This window comes from Grampus griseus (assembly GCF_964374135.1).
Source record: "Grampus griseus genome assembly, chromosome: 14".
NCBI classification, from domain to species: Eukaryota; Metazoa; Chordata; class Mammalia; order Artiodactyla; family Delphinidae; genus Grampus; species Grampus griseus.
In genome coordinates this window covers 22,883,446-22,908,230 of record NC_139008.1, presented here as the reverse complement: position 1 = coordinate 22,908,230, position 24,785 = coordinate 22,883,446, and the positions used below count along the sequence as shown (strand labels likewise).

Here is a 24,785-nt window from a genome sequence, read left to right as displayed (position 1 = left end):
TTCCTTGTGATGAGAACTCTTACAATTTACTCTCAACTTTCATGTATAACATACAGCAGTGTTCATTATATTTATCATGTTGTACATTACATCCCTGGTACTTAGTTATCTTATAAGTGGAAGTTTACTCCTTTTGACTGCCTTCATCCAATTTCTCCTCCCCCTGTCCCTCACCTCTGGTAACCACAAATCTGACCTATTTTTCTAGGAGTTTGTTTGGTTTTTTTTTTTTGCGGTACATGGGCCTCTCACTGTTGTGGCCTCTCCCATTGCGGAGCACACGCTCCGGATGCGCAGGCTCAGCGGCCATGGCTCACGGGCCCAGCTGCTCCGCGGCACGTGGGATCTTCCTGGACCGGGGCGCGAACCCGTGTCCCCTGCATCGGCAGGCGGACTCTCAACCACTGCGCCACCAGGGAAGCCCACCTGTTTCTCTTTTATGTTTGATTTGAACTCTTTCTCTTTTATGTTTGCTCATTTGTTTTGTTTTTTAGATTCTACCTATTTCCCCCCCTTTTTAAAATTAAATTAAATTTTTTTATACAGCAGGTTCTTATAGTCATCCATTTTATACACATCAGTGTATACACGTCAATCCCAGTCTCCCAGTTCATCCCACCACCACCCCCCAACCGCTTTCCACCCGTGGTTCCCCCCTTTTAAAAATGTACTTTCTTTTACTTATTTTTTGCATCTTCATCTTGGAGAGCTGTGCTCACAAGCCATGTCTTAAGTAAAAGCCCCAAACAAAAGTTAAGTCAGCTTCTCCTGTAAGACGTCTTATCCTCACACTATGCACTTTTCCTTCATTGTACATATCACCATTGTTGTTTAACAAGTAAATGTGTAAAGAATTGTCTGCTTCTCTCCCCTGAAGAGTGTCAGCTCCATGAGGTCTCATCTGTCTTAGTCACTGTGCTGTGCCTGTCTCCTGGCACATTGCCTGACGCATGGGTGCTCAATAAATGTTTAAAGAATGAATGGTACCACATGATAATAATGGTTGATAACTCTTTATAATATTGATGAATGTAAAATGGCACCAAACCTTTCATGGTAGGGACCTAACTCCTAAGCAACCTAAGTGTTCAGAAGAGTCTCATCAAAGTCCTCTTGGTAGGTTTTAAATAATTGATTTTCCTATTTATAGAAAACAGGAAACAAGGTAGGTTCAAATATATGCCGAGGCTCATAGACACGTTAACTGGAGCTGTAGTGCTGGTTTGATTTGTGAGGAACACGGGGACGCCCAGAAGAAAGGCTAAAGCCTGCGATTATGAAGTCCACTGGCTACTGTGAACTGTAACTGCTGATGGAGGAGGCCAGGGCAGTAGAATGGAGGAGAAAAATAATTTTGTATTTCCTCCTTTTGGAGAGTAAGGAGCAGCTTGTGATGGAGAAAAATGGTCTCTATCCACTTACCAAGGCTTTGGGGTTTATGCTTAAGGTCATATTTACTTGTTCTGTTGACAAACCATCTTCTGAAGAATGTGATTGATGTGACTGTTTTCTCAAACCATGAGGCCTCTCTGGTGATTATGGCAAAGTATTGGATTGGCCAAAAAGTTCCTTCGGTTTTTAAAGTAAAAATAAAAGACACATTTTTCATTTTTACCAAGAACTTTATTGAACAATGTATTCACTGTTTTGTTTCACTACCTTCTGCCATCATTCAGGCAACTTCGTAATTCCATCTTCCCAAAACTTTTTATCTTTTTGAGCAAAGAACTCTTCCAGGTGCCTTTTACAGTCTTCCAGGGAATTGAAATTTTTTCCATTAAGAGAATTTTGTAAAGACCGAAATAAATGGAAATCCGAAGGTGCAGTGTCTGGTGAATACGGCGGATGAATCAGAACTTCCCAGCCCAGCTGTAACAGTTTTTGCCTGGTCATCAAAGAAACATGCGGTGTTACGTTATCCTGATGGAAGATTATGCGTTTTCTGTTGACTAATTCCGGATGCTTTTCGTTGTGTGCTGCTTTCAGTTGGTCTAATTGGGAGCAGTACTTGTTGGAATTAATCATTTGGTTTTCCAGAAGGAGCTCATAAGAGAGGACTCCCGTCTAATCCCACTGTATAAACAACATCACCTTCTTTGGACAAAGACAGGCCTTTGGTGTGCTTGGTGGTGGTTCATTTCACTTGCCCCACGATGTCTTCCGTTCCACATTGTTGTACAGTATCCACTTTTCATCGCCCATCGCAGTTTGTTTTAAAAACGGAATGTTTTTGTAACATTTAAGTAGAGAATTGCATGTGGAAATACGGTTAAGAAGGTTTTCTTTGCTTAACTTATGTGGAAGCCAAATATCAAAGCGATTCACGTAACCAAGCTGGTGCAAATGACTTTCAGTGCTTGATTTGGATATTTTGAGTATGTCGGCTATCTCCCACGTAGTATAACGTTGATTGTTCTCAATTAATGTCTTGATTTGATCGCTGTCAACTTCAACTGGTCTACCTGACCGTGGAGCATCGTCCAGTGAGAAATCTCCAGTACGAAACTTTGCAAACCACTTTCGACACGTTCGATCAGTCACAGCACCTTCTCCATACACTGCACAAATCTTTTTTTGCGTTGCAGTTGCGTTTTTACCTTTCTTGAAATAATAAAGCATAATATGCCAAAAATATTGCTTTTTTTCTTCCATCTTCAGTATTAAAATGGCTACATAAAAATTTACCAGTTTTGATAAGGTTTTTTTAAAATGCAAGCTGATATGAAAGCTGTCACAATACAATCTAAAAAAATTGTTTCAAATGAAGTTAAAGACAAGTAAGCGCTACTAGAGCCATCTTATGGAAAAAGCCACATGAACCTTTTGGCCAACCCAATAGGTTAATTTTGCTGTAACAGTTCACAGGTGGGCAGATGGCATGAAGCTTGTTGCCCATGTTCATGTCTGAACACGCATGATCCATCCACCTTAGGGGAGGTAAGGGCAGGGATGGAGAACCCACAGAAAAGGAGCAGGGGTGAGTCTCCCCCTTAAGTTTACTCAACTCCTTATGATTGTAAACGCCTACGATTTGCTTCCTCCTACCAGCAGTTCTTGGGCAGTTTTTACATGCAAGCCACTGTGCCGAGCATTGTGCCGAAACAGGAATGCACTTACAGAGACTTCCTGCTAGCAAGGGGGAGTGGATCTGTTTACAGTGATTCAAAGCAGCACATGATAAATGTCATGCAAGATGTTCATAAAATGTACCAGGGAATTTTAAAGAAGAGAGAAATGACCCTTGGCTTGGAAGAGGAAGAAAAAAAAGCTTCTTAAGAGAGATGGAATTGAAAAGTGTGGAAGGTAAAGGGGATCTATATATGCTGAAGTGAGGCAGAGGGCATTCTAGCCTAAGCAACGGCAAGAGTAAAGGCCTAGAGGCTGGAAAAATGGTGCATCTGGAAGGAATGAGTGGAAGATCAAGTTAGGAAGGTTGTTTGGGACTAATTGTTGAGAGAACTGAATTCCTGGCAAAGGAGTTTAGTTTTATTCAGTACATGTTATTTGCTGGGTGGCTGATCTTCTTGTTACAGAGGAGGAAACTGAAGCTCAGACGTGTGACATGACTTGCCCAGGAGCATCTAGCTCATAAATGACTTCAAGTGCTCTCTCCACCGCTGTGCTTCTCTGTAGTTAGCTTAGTTCCTCTAAACGATAATCCAGTGTTTTATTTCTAACCCTCGGTGTGTGTGGTTGCTAGAGACCAGTTATTATAGATTGAACATTAGATAAACTTATTTAGGAGGCAATCAGAATTAAGATAAGGAATGCCTAATCCTTTCTGCTTAGGGAAATCTAAGCTTAATATCCACAGAAGAACTTCACAACCTCCTGTGAGCTACTGCAGGGATGGCAGGAAGGTGTGTCATCCCTGCAATATCCCAGAGATTTGAGTCAGGTGACACGTGGGCTGAGCATGCTTGGCTCAGAGAGAGGCCTTGCTGATCAGAGATAAAAGAGGGAGAGCGTACAGGCACCTCTTATGGTGCTGCTGAAACTGAGAAGTCGTCTGTATGTCTGAGTGGACTTTCCACATTAACTGTCGACATTCTGCATAAATCAGGTGGCAGAATCGAGGTTAGATTAATGCTTAATTGTTATCGATGACAGCTTAATGAATGAGGTATTTAATTGTCCCTAGGCATTCATATTTCTTTAAATCTTGCTCTATACACAAATCACCAAAATAGTGGTCCTTAAATCCTCAAACTTAATTCCTATAATAACAGGCTCTGTTATAAAAACACAGTTTTGGTAGTAAAGAGTATTGAGTCTCTATGCTAACTTGCTTATGGATAATAACTTGGCCATTTAGACTAGGAGGCTTTACCCAAAGACACCCCTATCACTTGGTGACAGCACATCTTCATGGCAGACTGCCTCAGTCTCTTTGGGCTGCCATAACAAAAATACCATAGACTGGGTGGCTTAATCAACAGACATTTGTTGCTCACAGTTCTAAAGGCTGGAAGTCCAAGATCAAGCTACTGGCGGATTCAGTGTCTGGTGAAGACTTCTAGTTCACAGACTGTCTTCTTGCTATGTCCTTACATGGCAGAAGGGATAAGGAGCTCTCTGGGGTCCCTTTTATAAGGGCACTAATCTATTCAAGAGGGCTATACCCTCATGACCTAATCACCTGCCAAAGACCCCACCTCCTAATACCATCACATTGGGGTTTAGGATTTTAACCTATGAATTGGTGGGGGGGGGGTAAACATTTAATCCACAACACAAAGTTTGAGAGAGTAGGCTATGCCCTGATGTTGCATTTTATACAGTAGTTTCCGCTATATAGATATAGAATCCAAACCTAATGGAAAATGTTGAAAACTGGTGAAGATGTTTAGCAATGGGGTTGATAGAACTTGAGAGAATGAATAGTACTCGTAGCCTGAACCCTGCTTTAATAAGGTATATTCAAGGGACGGGAGTCTTTCAACCACTCATGACATTTTGTTTTAAGAAATGTGATGTTTCCTTTCCTGGAGTTCCCTGGATTAGGACAGTTGTCCTTCTGAGTTGTCCAGGAGGACATATGATGACTGAAGTTCTGGGAATGGGGTGGAGTGGGTTACTGTGAGGTCTTGTTTAGCCTGGGAGTTTATGACTGACAAGTAGTAAAGGTTTCCATTAGCACTGACCTAATGCGTTATTTAAAAAATAAAACGCTACCTCTGAAGGTGGTCTGGGTTATCACTTCTTGACCGTCTCTTATGATTCATGTACTGAATCATCTTCTATATCAACAAATGCCAAGGACACAGAAGGATGAACTTACTCTCAGAGATCACAGTTAAATCTGAGTTTTATCATGTATGGAGCGCATTTAAATCTTAATGATTTTTATTTTAATATTTCATGCTCATTTGAAAAAAATTCTAACAATACAGAAATGTAGATCTTAAATAAAAAGCCTCCAAGTAAAGTCACCAGTAATCCACTCTGTCTCCTCACCTCTAAAAAGTATCCACTGTTCAGTTAGTATATTTCTCTTGATTTTTTTCTTCTATGTATACATGAAAAAATACGCTTCCATTCTCATATGCTGTCTGCCTCTTTCCTCTGCTCTTCTGTCCTACCCATCTGTCTATATTCTTATATAAATACGCACTGCCCCCCACCTCAGAAACGGGAATGTGTCTTCCCTAGTGTTTTTCAATTTGCTTTTTTTTGCTTATCTTGGCCTCTCTCCTCCTACCCCCTTCCTGCCACTCTGTTCTTTGTAATGACTATTCAGTACCCTATTTCTTTTTTTTGGCGAGGGGATGGGGTATAAATTATTTCCCCAACCATCCCCCCCCCATTTTTTCCCCAAACTCTTATTGAAAAATATTTGGACTCTTTCTAGTTTTTTGCTCCTACAGACAGTGAGCAACCGGCATCTTAATTCTGAGCATTTTGAAACTGACAGTTGTCCAATTAACTGATATTTTTGTCTCTTAGAACATGGAACCCTGTTGTTCAGAGACATATGCAGAGCTTCAGCGCACAACAGACAGCAGTGGGGCTCCTCAGGTGGGGGCATGTGTGTGGGAGGCCGCTGGCCCCTCAGTTTTCTACGGGAGCTGGGAAGAGACCTCAGAGCACAGGGTGAACAAAACCTTTTAAAGCCTTGAGAAGAAGGTTCCATGCAAGTGAAGCTGTCTAGAGAGCTATGTGTGACTCCATTTGTAGAGCAGATAATCAGAGAGGAACCTTCCTGGCACATTGTCTGTGGGTTGCAGTGCAGTCCCTGGGGCCCTGGAAGATGTGTGCCCCCCTCAGCTTAGTGCCTCGCTTTATGTACATGAGGAGGGTGGGCATCCCTGAGGGCAGCAGGAGTGCCACAGTCCACAGTAGCCCTTCCCCAGTCTCATTCCCCCCTTCCCTGCTCTGGTAAAGAAGGAAGGGGCTACTCCTCAGAAACGCCCTTTGACCATCCTGCCTATGTCTCCCACTACCCTTTCTGTTTTGTACATTTCTGTGATTGAAAATTTTAGAATAAACTTGTATTGACTTTGCTAAAGAAAAATTATTTGGGGAAATTTATAAATAAAAATTCCAAAATAGTAACCTAGCAGTACATGAAAGAACCTGGTTTCCTTCACTCTCAGCTACCACTCTGTAACACGCTTAATAGTTTGGCATTATGTTGCCTCCCTTTCTTTATGCATCTACCTAAATATATATATATTTTTTTCTTGTAAAAATAGGATCATACTGTATGCAGCTGTATAACATTTTGTACTTAATATATCATAGATAATCTGTATTATACATCAAAACATACCAACGTACCTTATTTTCTTTATTAGCTATATCACTTCTATGGTGTGGCAGTACAATAATTTCTTTAACTGGTCTCTTATGGTCGGGTTGTTTGCCGTTTTTCTCCAATCGAGCTGAGTTGATACAAAATACCTTCATCTAAGGAGAACCGTTGGCCCAGTTGTTTACAGTAGCTAGGCAGCATGGGTAATCCCGATAATCCCAACATACCTAGTTTACTTAGTACCTTCAACTGATCCCTTATTTTCATTCTCTCCCAGGGTTTGCTAGTGACATATATCTTGGTGACCATTCTGTAGTTTTAGTGGCTTTGTGTTTTGGGTGTGTTTGATTTCTTCATGTCCTGAGGTTTCTAGAATATCATCCTCCTTTCATGTTCTGCAGACCCTTTGAAACTGCCCAGATTGGGGAACAGGAAAACCTGAAATCTCTGACAGAAAATTATCTAAAGTGCTGTGATAATTGTCTAACAGGCCTCCCTGGCCCTTACTCACTGTATATGTGAAATGATGGCAGCCTGTCCTGGCTGAATTTCATTATTACTGACTACCTCTGTTGGCTTCTTGCTGAATGTCTCCAGATTAAACCTTTCAGAGTGTGCCATTTGCTGTTGGAAAGTCATATTCTGCATTTAGCTGAAGGATTTAGAACAATTTTTCTCAAACCTGTTGAATCATAAAATTCACCGGAGAGGCTTGTTTAAAAAAAAAAATGGATCAGTTGATTAAGATGGTAAATTTTATGTTATATGCCTTTTACCTCTTAAAAAAAATTGGAAGAAAAAAGGAAATGGGCCAGATTCCACTTTGTAGCTATAAAAGAGAATGAAGTTGTACTTTATATGCATGATAGATTAATCTCCAAGACATGTTGTTGAGTGGTTGGGGAGGAGTTGCAAAATGGTGTCTACCATATATTAACTCTGCAGAAAGAGAAGCCAAGAAAGGGAAAATGTATTTGTTCCTGTACGCTTAGAAGCATACCCAAGCAGCAGGTAATCCTCTTTGCCTCTGGGAAGGGAAACTGGATGGCCAGGGACCGGAGTGAGAAGGAGTGTTACCTTTGGAATTTAAAATCATGTGACTCTGTTGCCTATTCAAAGGTAAATATTTTTTTAAAGTTAGATTCCTGAGTCTCTATCATGGATAGTCTGGTTTAATACATTTAAGGTGGGGCCTGGGAACCCATATATATTTTTTAAATAACAGCTTTATTGAGACATGATTCATGTATCATAAAATCCCTCCTTTTAAAGAGTACAGTTCAGTGGTTTTTAGTATATTCAGAGTTGTGTGATCATCGTCACTAATTACAGAATATTTCCACCTCCCCAAAAGAAAACCCCGAATCCATTAGGCAGTCACACCCCGTTCCCCCTCCCACAGGCTTCCCCCAGCCACCAATCTCCGTTTGGTTTGATGGATTTGCCCATTCCAGTCATTTCACATAAATGGAATCTTACAATGCAGATCTTTTATGACTGGCTGCACTCATTTAGCATAGTGATTTCAAGGCTCGTCCACATTGTCGCGTGTATGTACGCATACATGCCACACGCATGTAGAGTTGGAGGAACTGCCAAATTAGTTTGCGAAGTGGCTTTACCATGTTCCATTCCCATCAGCAATGTTTGGGGGCCTGGGAATCTGTTTTCACAGGATCTCCATGATTGTTATGCTCAAGCTATTTTGGAAAACACCATCTCCAGTAGTAGCCCAGTCCCTCTTACTGTGGCTGTCTGTCTTCCACCCAGTGCCCAGAAGCACTGAAGGACGTGTTGATCACTGTGCAGAGAACAGCAGCAGAATGCCTCTCTGCAGAGCCGTCAGCACCCCAAGAAAAAGGATCTTAAACAGAACGAACTCTGGGGTGAGGTCAGCCAGGCTTGAGTGGGGTTTTTGTTTGTTTTATTTTTTTTTAAGATGGAATATGGAAAGTAAATCTAGCCGTTCCTTGAAACCTCAGAAGATTCAGATGGAGGAATGCATAGCATGGGGAAGCCAGTGCATAGATTGATACATGCTTTTTCCTTCCCCCAGTGGAACAAGGATAATAGTCTTTATGAATTGGAATCTGATTTCTCCTTTTTCTAGAAATCTTTTTTAGAAAAAACAATGTAACCCATTTTATCTGTAATTGTCTTCTGTGGCTTTTAATAGCCACAAATAAAGTGTTATGTGCTGTAGGGTATATAGAAATAGAAATAAAATGTTGTACACGTGAAACATACAGTGTTATAAACCAACTTCAATTTTTAAAAAATGTTATATGATATTGGCATGATTATTCTGAACTCTATGAGGAAAAACTGTTTTCATACACAGTAGGATTTGAGTTCTAATTACTAAGACAAAATTGAAAGGTCTCCCAGACAAGATTTTATATATGGGGCAAGTCTTCCGAGGATAGAAATAAAAATCTGCTTTGAAACATTTCCTGCCTCAACGCTTAAATAACTGTTTCTTTTCACTCCCTCCTTTGGAGTGGGAACTGAGCAGGGTGGCTGGGAGGAGTAGGGCACCCGGCACAAAGTGGGTCCCTCTTTAATGAGCCATAATAACAGGCACCTTTCTCAGGGCCACTTGGTAACAAACACATAAATAGAACACATCAATGGTCTTTCAGGTTGTTCTGAGCAGAATTTTAATTTCCGCCGAGAAAGGCTCTTCACTTTGTTTGATGATGGACTTAATGTCTTCACCGGCAAGCAGTGCCTATAGAGCCAGGAGGAAGACACCGGACCTGGTGGAGTCCAGGCCTGCCTGTGCTCTAGGGGGTGAGGTCAAGGGTAGGCTCAGCTCAGTTTCTTATTTTCGCATTGTGGTTAAGCTCACACAACATAAAGTTTACCATGGTAACCATTTGTGAGTGTACACTTTAGTGGCTTTAAGTACATTCACAGTGCTGTGCAGCCGTCACCACCATCCATTTCCAGAACTTTTTCATCATCCCAAAGAGAATGAAACTCTGTACCCATTAAATAATACCTCTGTTCCCGCCTTCCCATTCTACTTTATCTCTCTGAATTTGACCACTCTGACTACCTCATACCAGTGGAGTTAGACAGTGTTTGTCCTTTTGTCTGACCTATTTCATTTAGCATAACGTTTTCAAGGTTCGTTCATATTTATCGCACATGTCAGCATTTCCTTCCTTTTTAAGGCTGAGTAATACTCCTTCGTGTGTATGTACCATGTTTTGCTTATCTGTTCTTTGATGGACACTTGGGTGGTTTCCACCTTTTGGCTCTTGTGAATAATGCTGCTGTGAGCATTCGTGTACAAGCATCTGTTTGAGTCCCTGCTTTCATTGCTTTGCTGTATACACCTAGAAGTGGAATCGCTGGCAGATGGTAATTCTATGTTTAACTGAGGAACCACCAAGCTATTTTCCACAGCCACTGCACCAGTTTAGATTCCCACCAGCAGGACACAGAGATTCCAGTTTCTTTACATCTTTGCCAATACTTGTTATTTACTTTTTTTTTTCATAGTGGCCATGCTCATGGGTGTGAGATGATATCTCATGGTGGTTTTTCTTTTTTAATAAATTTATTTGTTTTATTTATTTTTGGCTGCGTTGGGTCTTCGTTGCTGCGTGCGGGCTTTCTCTAGTTGTGGCGAGCGGGGGCTACTCTTTGTTGTGGTGCGCGGGCTTCTCATTGCGGTGGCTTCTCTTGTTGCAGAGCACAGGCTCTAGGTGTGTGGGCTTCAGTACTTGTGGCATGAGAGCTCAGTAGTTGTGGCGCATGGGTTTAGTTGCTCCGCGGCCTGTGGGATCTTCCCAGACCAGGGCTGGAACCCGTGTCCCCTGCATTGGCTGGTGGATTCTTAACCACTGCGCCACCAGGGAAGTCCCTCTCCTGGTGGTTTTGATTTGCATTTCTCTCATGAATGATGTTGAGCATCTTTCCATGTGCTTGATGTCCATTTGTGTATTTTCTGTGAAGAAATGTCTATTCAGGGTAACCTTTAGTCAGGTTACTTGTTTTTTCCATTGTTGTAGAATGTCTGTGTATTCTGGTTATAAACCCCTTATCATATCTGTCATTTGTAGACTTGTGTTTCTTTTAACAAACACACATCTGACTGTGTTGCTCAGTGCTGGTGATGGCCTTTAAACTCTGCTCAGCTCAGTCTTTCACCATCCCTGGGCTACTCTCACCTGGCCACTCAGCTTTTGAGCTTTGTTCATCATCCGGGCATGGAAATAATTGTACCTTCGCCATAGGACTGCTTGAGGACTGAGAATGTTAATTACCTTAAGATAGGGCCTAGGAGTTCCTCTGGTTTCCATGAATAGTGCCATTTACTACTGTCTGTAGGCCAAGACAGAAGACCCTGCAGCTTCTGACTCTCTCTGGGAGGTTTATCTACCAGAGCCCCTATATCAAGACAGGATCAGCTGCTTTGTGTCCCCCTTAGAGCAGAGCATACGACAGGCTCCCAGTAGATAGGTGTTAATTAGTGTGATCACGTTGGGCTCATCACCACACTTACGTCGTCAACTCTTGCCGCCTCTGTTTTCCCACGCATGCCCACAGCGCCCGGGAGAGCGCCAGTTCACAGCTGGAGCTTAATAACTGTGCTTAGGTGAATGCGGTATGGGTGAGTTCGGGGTCCTGGGAGAGAAGCTCCTGGGGCAGAGGTAACTTTACGTAGTAAACCCTGATATCAGTGTCTTTCCATACTGTGGTTTTTTCTTTTGAAGAAGGAAGAGAAGTCACTCACTACCCCACTCTCCAGCTTCAGTCGCAGACTCTTCTCGTTAAGGGCCGGCCTCTGTTTCCGGCCGTGGGCGTTTGTTGTTGCATCTGCTCCTCTGCTGTGCTGGAGGGGCTTCTGGTTTTAACTCGGGGTGCTGCAGACCAGAGCACTGTTCTGTGTGCATCACTGCAAGCCGTTGCGGAGTGGAAGTGTATTTGAACCATGTAAACGTTTGATCTTGTCGGGTAGTTTAAAATTTTGTTTGTCAGGTCAGTGTTCTGTCTGTTCTGAGGCTCTTTCTCATGGTTAGTACTTAGGCAGTTCTAGAAAGACCTCTCCATCTACGCTCCCACCAACACACTAGTTCCTCCCCCCACCGGCTGTGTCCTCCTGTTACTCCCTCTCTCTCGCCTCCCCCTTCCTCTCCATCCCTCCCCTCTCCCTCTTCCCCTTCTTTCCTCCCTCTCACCCTTGGAGGTCTTCTTGTTTTATAGTCTGTTTCATAGTTCTTAAAGTGTCTTCATTTTCCAAATGATTCTCCGGAACTGTCACCTAATCAGAAGTCTTTAAAGCCGTGTGTGTGCGTGTGTGTGTGTGTGTGCGTGCGTGTGTGTGTGCATGTGTGTGTGTGCGTGTGTGCATGTGTGTGTGCGTGTGTGTGTGCGTGTGTGTGCGTGTGTGCGTGTGTGTGTGCGTGTGCGCGTGCGTGCGTGTGTGTGCGTGTGCGCGTGCGTGTGCGCGCACACACATTCCTTCAGGCATTTCCATTGTTATTTCTTTAACAAATACAGTGTGCGTTAGAGTATATTCAGACAAACCAGAGCTTGAGCCTGGGCTCCACCACCACGGCTGGACCCTCCCGCATACACAGGCCCTGTGGTAGGACCGGGCACGTCTCGTTCCACACCTCATTTCCCACCTGTGAAGTGGGCTGCGGACAGCACTTTCCTCCTGTGGTGAACCGGATGGTTCACTGAACCAGTTCAGGTGAAGCCTTCAGTACAGGCAACTGTGACTTCTATGCCCTCTGTAACAATTTGCCACGTGCTTTTTTCACGTATTATCTGAAGTCAGTTTGAGGTTCTCTGAGCCAAATCGCTCAAAGGAGGAAGGGGGGGAAGAGGAGAGCTGGGAGGCGGCAGCACCCTCTCAAGCGAACGTTCCAACGAGTCGATCACGGTGCAGAAACCCTCTTCCAGGACCCGCCAGCTGTCTTGAGCCCTCGGTGTGGCCTGACTTCCAGGCCGTGTGAAGAAGAAAGCAGACCCTGCAGTTTTCAACATTCTCACACACGGACTTCTCTTCTGTCTTGCAGCTGATGCCTTTTTCAAAGCCGCTATAAGCCTCGTTCCAGAAGTTCCAAAGATGATTAATATTGATGGAAAGATGCGGCCCTCAGAATCGTTCCTTCTGGAATTCCTCTGCAATTTCTTTTCTACTCTATTAATAGTTCCGGTACGTTTCCCCAGAAGGCCTGTAGGTGATGTCTTTCTTTGACCTGTTTTACATACATTCTTAGTCCTAAAAGTGCAGGGATGTTCTGTCTATACCTGTATTGGTTTTCTAGTCAGATGTTTGAATTTTTCAATGTGTTTTCTATTCATTCTGTGTCCAGGGTATATAGTCTAGGCTCTCTGTATGGTCGAGGGGGTATCACTTAGTGGTGAGGGCTCAGGCCTCCAGACCAAGACACCTAAGGTAGAATCCCAGCTCCCCTTCCTTCCAGCTCTGAGTTTCAGGTGATTATGTAACATTACCAGGATGCAGTTTACTCATTTACAAAATGGAAATAATAAGAGTATCTACATCTCTAGGTTGTTGTGATGGTTAGGTGAGCAAATGTACGTATATGGTTAGAGCAGTGCCTTAGCACACAGTAAACACTTAAAAAGGTAATGGTGGTGTTATTTTGATGGCAAGTACCAGAAACCGCAACAAGATAGTAAAAGTCGAAGGGGAAGATGCTGGGGTTTCTCGTGGAATATAGGAGATGAGAAGTCAGGCTTGGGCTGGAAGGAATCAAGGCCACTCCCAGGATCCAGCATTAGGACCTTCACCCTAGTTGGGGTTCTTAACCTGGGGTCCACCTACCCCAGGGTTTCTGGCAGGGCAACCATGAATTTAGATGAGATAAAAAAGGTTTTTGTGTTTTGTTTTGTTTTGTTGTTGTTTTTTTCACAAACCTCAGTGAAGTTTAGCCTTTTGCTTCATTGTGAATCACAGGCAAAGAGCCACAGTACCAGTTGCAGTAGCTGGGACTTTGTCACGAAAATAATCAACACTATGTTTATATCACGTTTCAGGTGTGAAAGTTATTTCAGAAGATCGTCTACATGTTCCTTCCTTTAAAAGTGCAGTAGTTATTAGGCCCATCCTTACTTCACCAAGAAGTAATAGATTACAATATAACAAATGCATTGAAAAAATATTTTGACAACTATATTTTAGCGTAATTGATTGCCTTTGTAGTCTTACATATTTTATTTTCTGCATTAAAAATAGTACTCTGAGTTGTGCATAGGCGTCACCAGGTTGTAACAAGGTCCAGGCACAAAATGGGTCGGCTCCTGATGAAGCCAGATGTACATAGGAATCGGGGATGCTTTTTAAAATAGAGTCTTGCTTTGTCCCATCCCCGCCTCCCCACTGAGAGTCTCACTCAGTAGATGGGATTGGCCTCTGAACCAGCAGTTTTGAAAGCTCCCTCATCAAGTCAGGTGTAGGTGGTCCTAGGACCACACTTTAAGAAATGTCCCTCTGGACTCAGGCCATGAAAGCAGCCCAGCTCCCGTGGGTACAGGGTTCCTTTTTGGGGTGATGAAAATGTTCTAAAATTGACGGTGGTGATGACCGCACAACTCTGTGAATATACAACCAACCTATGAACTGTGCATTTTAAGTGGTGCATTGTTGGGTGTATGAATTATATCTTAGTGAAGCTGAGAGAACAAAAAGTGAGTTGCTCCGAGGTTTCCGAGTTCAGATCCCAAGTTCTTTGAAGAGGGGCTGGGATATTCAGGAGGCGGGCTTGGTGCTTTTCAGTGTTTTCAGATCTCCTTCTTAGTACTTTATAATCAGTTTCTCTCTTTTTTGGATATTCTAGTTATTTGTCAGGTGACAAAATCAGGGTCTCTAATGAGGAAGTTGATCAGTGTCGTTGTTCATTGATTAACTGGGATGCGTTTTCCTTCTGCACATGGGGTTTTCTGTGTTAAAAATCACTGGAGCCTTGAAGAAAAGCTTGTGTTCGGTCCTGACCCAATGACTCAATAGCCTTGTGGCCTTGAGAAAGTTTTGTAACTTTCAGAGCCTCAGCTGTCACCTTTCTAAAATGTCATCCAAATGCACACCTAGCAGGGCTGCTGTGAGGATTGACTGAAATGATAGCTATGAAAGTGCTTTGTGAACCAGAAGCTTGGTTCCTGGGGTCACAAACTGATGACCAGTGGGTGGAATCCAGCCCGGAGACATACTTGTTGGCCACATCATGATGGAAAACGTTTGGAACTAATTACCCACATTTAAAAATTGGTAGGGGCTTCCCTGGTGGCGCAGTAGTTGAGAATCCGCCTGCCAATGCAGGGGACATGGGTTCGTGCCCCGGTCCGGGAAGATCCCACATGCCGCGGAGCGGCTGGGCCCATGAGCCGTGGCCGCTGAGCCTGCGCGTCCGGAGCCTCTGCTCCGCAACGGGAGAGGCCACAACAGTGAGAGGCCCGCGTACTGAAAAAATAAATAAATAAATAAATAAAAATAAAAATTGGTAGATCACAGGAAACCCCAGAAATTTAGTTCCTTGTGAAAAATCAGGTCCAGCCATGTGAGGCCCGCATTCCCCGCCTGGCCAGTTGACCTCAGCTGGAGAGCAGCTGCCCTACCTGGGGGGCAGGTGCACTCTCTCCAGGTCCCCGGGTGCCTCTGGGTCCATTAAATCCTTTTCTGTTGCCTACCGTTCCCCTAGGGATTCAGGGGAACCCCCCTGCCAGACTTTATTGGTTCCTGGTATCAGTGCTCAGGCTTTTGCCAGGATTTACTAGAGATGATGAGATGAAGAATAGCCGCAGTCCGTGACTTCTTACTAGGTGCCCTGTGCAGCGCTAACTCCCTTCGTCAACATCCAGTCTCTAGGAAAATGCCCCCAAGCCTTGCAAGGTAGGAGTCATTGTACCTTTCCCACTTGAGGAGACCTGGAGCCCAAGAGGCTTGCCTGGGGTCGCACAGCTGTTGAGCAGCAGAGCTGGGAGGTCTGTGCTGCCCCAGAGCCTGTCCTGCATGGTCTGCCTGAAACGTTTGCAGGGAGCTTTATTTGCTCAAGGTTGTTGAGACTTAACAACCCTACATCCCTCCTGTGGGATGCAGCATAGTAACTACTGGCCAGCTCTCCGGGGCGCAGTGAGATGTTGAGCCTGAAGGGCCAAGGCCGGGCGCTAACCGAGCTCAGAAGCCAGAGGATGGGCCACACGCGAGCTCCGCCTGCTGTGAGTAGGTTTAGCAGGAGATGACGCCCATATCCCACCTTTACCTGGTTCGCATTTTTTTTTTTTTTTTTTTTTTTGCGGTACGCGGGCCTCTCACTGCTGTGGCCTCTCCTGTTGCGGAACACAGGCTCCGGACGTGCAGGCCCAGCAGCCATGGCTCACGGGCCCAGCTGCTCCACGGCATGTGGGATCCTCCCGGACCGGGGCACGAACCCGTGTCCCCTGCATCGGCAGGCGGACTCTCAACCACTGCACCACCAGGGAAGCCCTACCTGGTTCGCATTTTTACCTTTCATGTCACAGCTTTATTTTTTAATTCTATTTTTTAAATTTAATTTTATTGTTGTAAGGACATTTAACATATCTATCCTCTTAACATATTTTTAAGTGGACAGTACAGCTTTGTTGACTCAAGGCACAGTATTGTACAGCAGATCCCTACAGCTTATTCACCTTGCTTAACTGAAACTTTAAGCTCATTGATTAGTGACTCCCCATTTCCTCCTCCTCCCAGCCCTTGAATTCCACGCTTTGATTCTATGAACATGACTATTCTAGATGCCCTACGTAAGTGGAATCATACAGTATTTGTCTTTTTGTGACTGCCATATTTCACTCAGCATAATATCCTCAGTGTTCATCCAAGGTTATGATAGCATTTCCTTTCTTTCTTTTTTTAAGGCTGAATAGTATTCCATTATATGTGTATACCACATTTTATTTATCCATTTATCTGTCAATGAACATTCAGGTTGTTTCCATATCTTGGCTGTTGTGATAGTGCTGCAGTGAACATGAGAGCACTAGTATCTCTTTGAGATCCTGATTTCAATGATTTTGGATAAATACCCAGAGGAGGGATTGCTGGATCATATAGCAGTTCCATTTTTAATTCTTTGAGGTACCTGCATACAGTTTTCTGTAGTGGCTGCACCATTTTGCATTCCCACCCCCAGAGCACAAGACTTTTAAAGAATGGGTTTGGACAGCTTTGATTCATTTTATTTGTTTAGAAAAAAATTGAAGCCATTTTAGACCAAATAAAATACGTGGCCCACTCTATTCATACTTATAAGTGCAGAAGTAAACATTCCCCCAGGACAGCCCTCTCTCCTCAGCAAGCAGTACCACCTTTGGAGCATTTTGAAGCATTCTTCTTTGGCATTAGTAGCAGTCAGCCTCCTGGTAGACTGCAGAACAGTCTTCTCCATGTTATTGAACTAATGCATTTCTTTTGACAACATTCGGTAGGATAAGCAAAGTAGAATTAATTGAACAAGTTCAGTGTTACCACTTCAGACGCCTAATTTTGATTCAGTTGAAATTTGTAGGCAGTGGAAATGTTTCCCATCAGTTTTCTGGCACTGATCACCAGGACACAGCAGGGAAATGTCTTTTCTCCGTCTTATCTTTGAGAAAAAGTCCAGCCATCAGCATAACATGGTATCCAGATGCTAAGATTCATTCATTCCGTCCACCCCGCAAATATTTGTTGATCTGGGAATGGAAGAGTGAACGTGAGAAATGTGTGCTCCCACTCAAGGAGACAGATGCTAATAAGCAAATAAATACTTAACTACAGTTGTATAAAGTGTCATAAAGAACTACAGGGACCTCTGAGAGCCTCAGATTTGAAGGGAAGTGGGTCAGGGAAGTTCCCTGAGAATGTGTTACCTGAGCCGACATCCAGAGGAAGACGAGTAGGTCCCTAAGTGCGGGGGGCGGGGAGGGGAGGGTGTTCCGGGGAGAGGGAGCAGTGTGGGTAAGGCCTTGAGGTGGGAAGGGTCACCCAGCAGCACTGGAGGGACTGGAAGAGAGCCGCAGTGACGAGCGAGGTGGTGAGAGACTAGAGGGACACCAGGGTCTCGAGCTGGCAAGATGGGCGGGGGCTGGCTGCAGCAAGGCCAGGGAGCTCTGCAGACTCACCCAGGGCCTCGCATCTCCACGGTGATCTGTCTCCTGCCCTCCACCCCCGCCACGCCCTCCCAGTGCCCCTCTTTCCTTTCCTGCCCTTCCTCCCAGTCCCCTTGTGTTCTGGCTCCTTTTCTAAAGGACTTGAGTATTTATTTAACACACTTACATACCTTTTACAGTGAGCCAGCCAGCAGTTCACAAATACTCACTGCAAACAAACCTGTTATTATCCTCAGCTCACAGAAGCAGACCCTGGCACAGAGAGGTGAGGTGACTCACCCAGGGTCACCAGCTAGTAAGTGGCCAAGACAGAATTCAAAGCCAGGATGTGTGTACTCGGCGCTGTCTTTGCTGCCTCTCAGGTCTCCTGGGAAGTCAGTCGTTTTCAGGGTATTCCTTCCCTCAAGCAGTGACATTTAATAGAAGGATTCCCACAGACCAAGGAGCCAGAGGGATATTCTGAGTGGTTGAAGGCAGGCCCCCTTTCCGTGCAGCAGAGAGAGAGAGCGCGAGCGGTTTGAGTCCCTCCCAGGCGCCCCTTGGGAGCCGCCTCCTGAGCATTTGTTTGCTGCCGGGCAGCCTTGGCAGAGACCCCAGGGGAAACCTTTTCCCCCTCGGATTGCCAACTGAATCGGGATCTCTTTTTCTTCTTTAAAAAAAAATCTGTGTTTGCATTTCTTTAGTTGCTGGCACTGGTACAATTTCTTTTGAAAATGTTACAACCACTGAAGCGTGGCTATCATGTGGAAAATGTTTTCCTTGTAGAGAAGGTTGGAAATAATCTCTTCGTCTCTTCGGTTTAAAGCTAGCAGAAACGGCTGGCTACAAACCTTCACGTCTCCGTGACCCCTTCTTCCACCTTTTTGCAGGTGTGTTGAATGCTCTCTCACAATAGTTACGGCAATTTGTATTGAAATTAAGTTACTGGAACATTCAGAGTGTCGTCTCTTTCCAGGGCAGATCCTGAAATAGAATATATTTTGAACATCCACATAGCAGAACGAAATAGCCTAGTTAGAAACAGCTGTTAGCAAAGCAAGGCGGTAGTGAGCTGCCATCTGAGACTGACTCTGGCAATGGAAGGCGGACCATGGCACGGGCAATTTTGCTGCATATAGTTTGAGGTACTCAGATTTTGGAGTATCGTGTGTCTTCTTTTGTGCCGATACCGTAACAGCAATTCCTGTAGATGTTAGCAGCTGTACAAATCATCTCTTTCTCCTCCGCCCTCATTCTTGCCCATTGGAAGTATTACTGCTGTGTATCCACACATTGGATTATGTAGCTGTTAATTCCCGCACCCCTGTTATCACACTTCTACTCCATGCCTGAATTCAAGATAGCCGACTGCGTGTATGCCTTCCCCCAACCGGCCAGCTCCATAAAGTCTAGTTCGTCCCTACTCCATCTGTAGAGAGGCAGTATAAATAGAGTATTAGCAGTTAGGAATGTCCACTCTGGAGCCAGACTCCCGAGGCTCAAATCCTGGTTCCCCCATGCACCAGCAGTGTAGCTCATTTCCCATCTGTGAAATGGGGGGGGAGAGGAAGTCATAAAAGTATCTTCCCGGAACGTAGAAAAGCTATGGTAGCTACAATAGCTACCATAAAAGTTAGCTGTTGTTTTTGTAGCCACCTCAGTGCCTGGCACGTAGAAGGTGCTTGAAAAATGTTATCCATTTAACATTATTTACCTACCAAGTGCCTGCTCTGTGCCCAGCACTGTCCCAGGAAGCAGAGACAGGGATGGGGCACCATTTGCAGTCCTGGGCAGTCCTGGCAGTGTATTACTGGCAAACACAGCAGATAAAGTACCTGCCGTCCTGGAGGTTATAGGCTAGGATGAAAAAAAAGATGAACCAAGAGGTATGTTTGGGTAGTTAGGAATAAATAAGATCACTTCAGATGCTGAGCACTGCTCTGAAAAAATGAGATGGATGACTTGACGTGAAGAGAGATGAAGAGAGACGGGTAGGGGCTCTGGATTGCCGATCAGGGCAGGAGCTAACATGTAAGATGAGATCTGGAGGCTGTCAAGGAGCCAGTGCAGCCAAGTCTCACAGGTGAATGTTCCAGTCAGGGGAACAGCAGGGCTGGGAGGCCAGACCCCCTTGGCATATGAGCTGCCCTCCAGAGCACCCTGTGCCCTTCAGTCCGGTCTGTGTGGGAGACGGGCCTCTGGGGATCGCGTCACCGGGGCTTCCTTCCTTCTGGCTTCCAGCTGGTTCAGCCAGCGCGAGCAGTGACATGGACTGCAGGGCAGGAGGAGAGCGAGGCTGGGGTATTTATCCCCCAACTCTCACTGGGCCGTGTTTGGCGATGGCTTTGTTCTTCCATCCAGGGCTGCAGCTGCTGCTGGGTGGCCTCCTCCAACTGCAAAAACTCGCTCCCCACCGCGTGCTTTCAGCCCGAGGATGGTAACAGTTTCCCTCTGTTGCCAGGCCCTGGGTGCCTTCTCGCTACTTCTCTTCATTCTGATAATCTTTCATTAACCCATCCTCGTTTAACCCTTGTGAGCGTGTCGTCTGTGTCCTGCCAGGACCCTGAGCGGTCCAGCTGGTCCCAGGAGCCATAAAGGTGGCGGTGGACTGAGTGAGGGGCAAGATGGACCAGCCGGGTCAGCAGGGCGGTGGCAGCAGGAGCTGGGGGGGGAGGGGTCTTTGGAGAGCATTCAGCAGGGGAGCCACTGCATTGCGTAGTCCTTTTTTTTTTTTTTTTTTTTTTTTTTTTTGCGGTACGTGGGCCTCTTACTGTTATGGCCTCTCCCGTCGCGGAGCACAGGCTTCGGACGCACAGGTTCAGCGGCCACGGCTCACGGGCCCAGCCGCTCCACGGCATGTGGGATCTTCCCGGACCGGGGCACGAACCCGTGTCCCCTGCATCGGCAGGCAGACTCTCAACCACTGTGCCACCAGGGAAGCCCTGCATATCCTTTTTGGAACTGAATTGAAGCTGCTGACTTTTTTGCATCCCAGCACTGGTTCAGTTTAGCATCTGAGAAACACTGTTATAAGCTCTGTGACTGACTGTTGGGTTTTTCCTCTCCCAAGAGAGGATCCTCAATTTAGCTGTTAATGTTGCTGAATGCCCTAAAGAGTGAGAATGTGTTTAAAGTCGGTGCCTTTGGTGGTGACAGTGATCATTTGGGGGTTTACCCGAGGTAGGTGGCTTCTGCTGTGCTGTCTGCAACGAGACCTGCAATCTAGCTTTTGTAGTTGGAAGAACAGGGCTTTTTACTGTTATGGACATAAGAGCAAGGCTGTAATTTTGGAAACAGCCCATTAAACTGACAGGTAATTTTGCTTTCTTTCCTCAGACCCAGAGCTCTCAAAGCTTGTCTCCCCAGACTGAAGTGTGTTGTTTAGTGGAGTTAACGACGTTGTGTCACTTTTCTCTCTATTGTTTAACCATAGCTGGCACTTTAATTTCTCTACAGCTGCTAAAGGGAGGGACCTGGGTTTCTGTCTTGATTTTTTTTTCCTCCTGCTTCACATCTAGGTTTATTTTTCCTTTTTTTGGTCCTCCACTAGGATCATCCGGAACACGGTGTTCTGTTTCTTGTTCGAGAGCTGCTCAACGTGATCCAGGACTACACCTGGGAGGACAACAGTGATGAGAAAATCCGCATCTACACCTGTGTCCTGCACCTGCTGTCCGCCATGAGCCAGGAGACCTATCTCTACCACGTAGACAAAGGTAGCTGGGTCCCTCCACCAGACGGCACTGTGTTTGAACTTCTGAGCAGCAAGTGCAGGGTTTTCATTTTCTCTTTTATTTAATCCCCTTGTGTCTTACCTACCATGAACTTCTAGTCCAGGGTCTTGATAAATTTGCCCAGTGTAAGAATTACCTGGGGAGCTCTTAAGAATACAGGTTCCTGGGCCCCATGTGTCTCTTCTAAATTAGAATCCCCAGGAAGAGGCCTGAGAATTTGTATCTTTAACAAGCGTCCAAGGTCATTTCGGCAAACAGACGAGTTCAGAGAAGCACTCTCTTGGATCAGTGATGTCTTGGGTGTGCCACAGAATAACCTAGAACGGTGACTACATAGGCACGTGCATGACCTTCATCCCAGGCCTGTTCCTTACCAGTTTCATGTGGGTCCTGACCTGGACCCTTAGATCAGGTGCTTGGAAGAAGGAGATGGCCTTGCTCCCCAACATGCAACCAGCCGTCTTGAACTTGCTCCTACAGGTTCGGGAGCAGCCTCCTCATGTCCTTGACACAACATGGGACAGTCCCAATTCCAGACCTCTGTCCAGTGAGCCTAAGCATCTTCCTGCTTGTCAGAGCCTCAGTTCCGATTTTTGGTTTCCAAACAAATGGCCCTATTGTTAAAAGCAGTTTGGCCAATAAATGAATACTTCAGGGTTTAAGCAACTGTCTCTACACTTGGATATTTTAGGGAACAAATTTGCAGTGCTAAGGATGGCCTCCTGTTACGACTCTCAGAGGCTTCCTCTGGCTGGGATTTGGGGGCTGAGGTTACGTAAAGATGTAACTTGGGGAGGTTGGTTAATGTCAATGATGATAACTCCCACGATCTGAGCTCCTACTGTGTGCCAGGTACGGCACCAGACGCCATGGGCCTCTTTCTCCTTTAATCCTGACAGCATTATGAGGAGGACGGGCATTTGTGTCCCCATTTTACACACAAGCAAGGGGAGACACCGAAAGACAAATGGTTTTACCAAGTTCAAGGCCAGTTAGTGCTCGGAGTGGAATTCACTGTGGTACACGCGTTATGCTGCCTCCTTAATTACAAAGTAACAGTATTTTGATTAAAGTATATCATAGTACATGCATACAATAAATCATAAGGCTCAGCAGATCATCACAGGCTGAACACACCCAGTAACTAGCACCGAGACAGAGGAATCAAACATTACTAGCTCCCAGAAGTCCCCTGTATGCCCCCGTCCACTCAGCACCACCACCTTCCTCTCCAAAGGTACACTGCTCTCCTGACTTCTAACGTTACAGATTAGTTTGCCAATTTTTGACTTTTCCGTAAATGGACTCATTTAGCAAGCGTTCTTTGGCGTCTGGCTTCTTTCACTCAGTGTTACGTCTGTGAGATTCTTCTGTGTTGTGTGTAGCTGTTGTTCATCCTTTTGCATTGCTGCATAGTATTCCATCGTATGAATATACCAGAACTTCTTCATTCCCCTGTGGATGCAGTTCTGAGCTGCTGTGAGGAGTGCTGCTGTGATCATTCCTGAATATATAACTCTTGGGGTTCATGTCTGTCGGGTATATGCCCAGGGTGGAAATGCTGCCTGGTGGGATGTGCTTATGCTCAGCTCTGGTAGGTACTGTCTCACAGTTCTCCAAAATGGTTATACCAGTTTACACTCCCACCAGGCACGAATGAGGTTTCCATTTGTTCCCTTGATATGGTCAGTCTTGTTCATTTTGTCTCTTCTGATGAGTGTAATTTGCATTTCTCTGATGGCTAATGAGGGTGAGCTTTTCCCGTATCTGTTGGCATTTTTATTTCCTCTCTTGTGAAGGGCACGCGGAGGGCTCAGAACAACAGAGAAACTTTTGAGGACCAGATGCTGCCGCGGAAGTGGGTCTGGAAACCTGGGCCCTATGAGAGGGGCAAGCCCTCTCCTCGCTCTTCCCTTCCTTAAACAGACTCACTGAATCCCCTGTCTACACAGCACAGCAGGGCGGACTGTAGGAGCCAGAGCGCCAGCACAGGGAGCGTGGCTGTGTTTGACAGGTGGAGTCTAGTTCTCTAGCTTTTAGAGATGAAAACAGAACGGCGGGTTTTCTTTGCTGCCTTCTCGGCCCAGCTGTTTACTCTGGGTGCACAACTGTGACCTGACAGTTGTCTTCGTAGCAGAGAGTCCTGGGGCCCCGGGAGCCTTTGCAGGGGTGGGGGCTCCACTTTCCCACCTCCTTCTTAGTCGAGGCCGCTCTTTAGACAGCGCTGGCAAAGGTTCGAACTTTTGGAAAACTGGGGTCAGCTTTTTTCTTTGCATTTACGAAGGATGCCTTGGCTGTTTTCTTTCCAGATGAATAAGAAGACAATGTTCTGAAATGACCTGGAGCCGTAACTCCAGTGCTGTCATGCGAGCGTGCGAGAGAGTGTGCTTGCTGTGGAAGGGCAGGACACTTCTGACACTGAATGTCTATTTATTTAACACACAGATGTCTAGTTGGAAGAGTACAGCTCAGGGGCCCGTGGGAAGTCGGCACAGCCCCTTCACTCCTCCGTGTCACCTGCCAGGCCCTTGAAGCATTTGGGGTTGTGACCCCAGGGCCAGACAGATGCAGAGATCCTGGGCTATTTTTAGTAGCCATTTGCCAGGGATCTCATTTCTCCCCGTTGTGAGCGCCAGTCTGGACTCTCAGGCCTGCCTTACACTCTGGCCAGGCCAAATTACTTCTGATTGTCAACTTCGCGCTTCTCCCCCCCCGCTGTCACCACCGAGTGTTAGCATGGAAACACTTTTCCCCACTTCTGACCCCGTTTTTCACTTTCTCTGTGAATTTTCCACCTTCAGGGTTCAGCCTGGATCTCACTGATTCTATAATTCCATCCCAAGCCTAGATTTTAGGATCCTGGGACCCCCAGGCCACCCTCTCCTGCCATGCAGCCCATGCGGTTGTGATTGCCCGTTTGCTCGTCTGCACCTCCTGTGGACTGTGTGCTCTGTGAGGGCAGGACCAGGTCAGCCCATTCCCCACCCACCGGGTCTCCGGGTCCTGGAACCTGGCGCAGAGCAGGTCCTCACCTAGTCCGCGCTCTGCGTGTGTGAGTGGGCTGCTCTCAACACGCCTCTGGCCCCTCTGGGCAGGATGCCTGCAGCTTGGGTGGTTGACCACAGGTGGTCCTAGACCTTCTCACTTCTCCCCTGCTGCTGGGCTAATCCGAAGGAGAGCAGGTTACTCCATCTCGGAGTAAG

At 45.6% G+C, this 24,785-nt stretch overlaps 1 protein-coding gene across 1 annotated transcript in view; it reads left to right on the top strand.

Moving 5' to 3' along the window:
• Window positions 1–24,785, top strand: part of VPS35L (VPS35 endosomal protein sorting factor like) — a 132,109-nt gene that overhangs the window by 94,944 nt on the left and 12,380 nt on the right. The window contains exons 27-28 of the mRNA XM_082670955.1: window positions 12,793–12,932; window positions 21,399–21,564. Of these exons, the coding sequence (XP_082527081.1) occupies window positions 12,793–12,932; window positions 21,399–21,564 (306 nt within the window). The remainder of the gene's footprint in view (window positions 1–12,792; window positions 12,933–21,398; window positions 21,565–24,785) is intronic.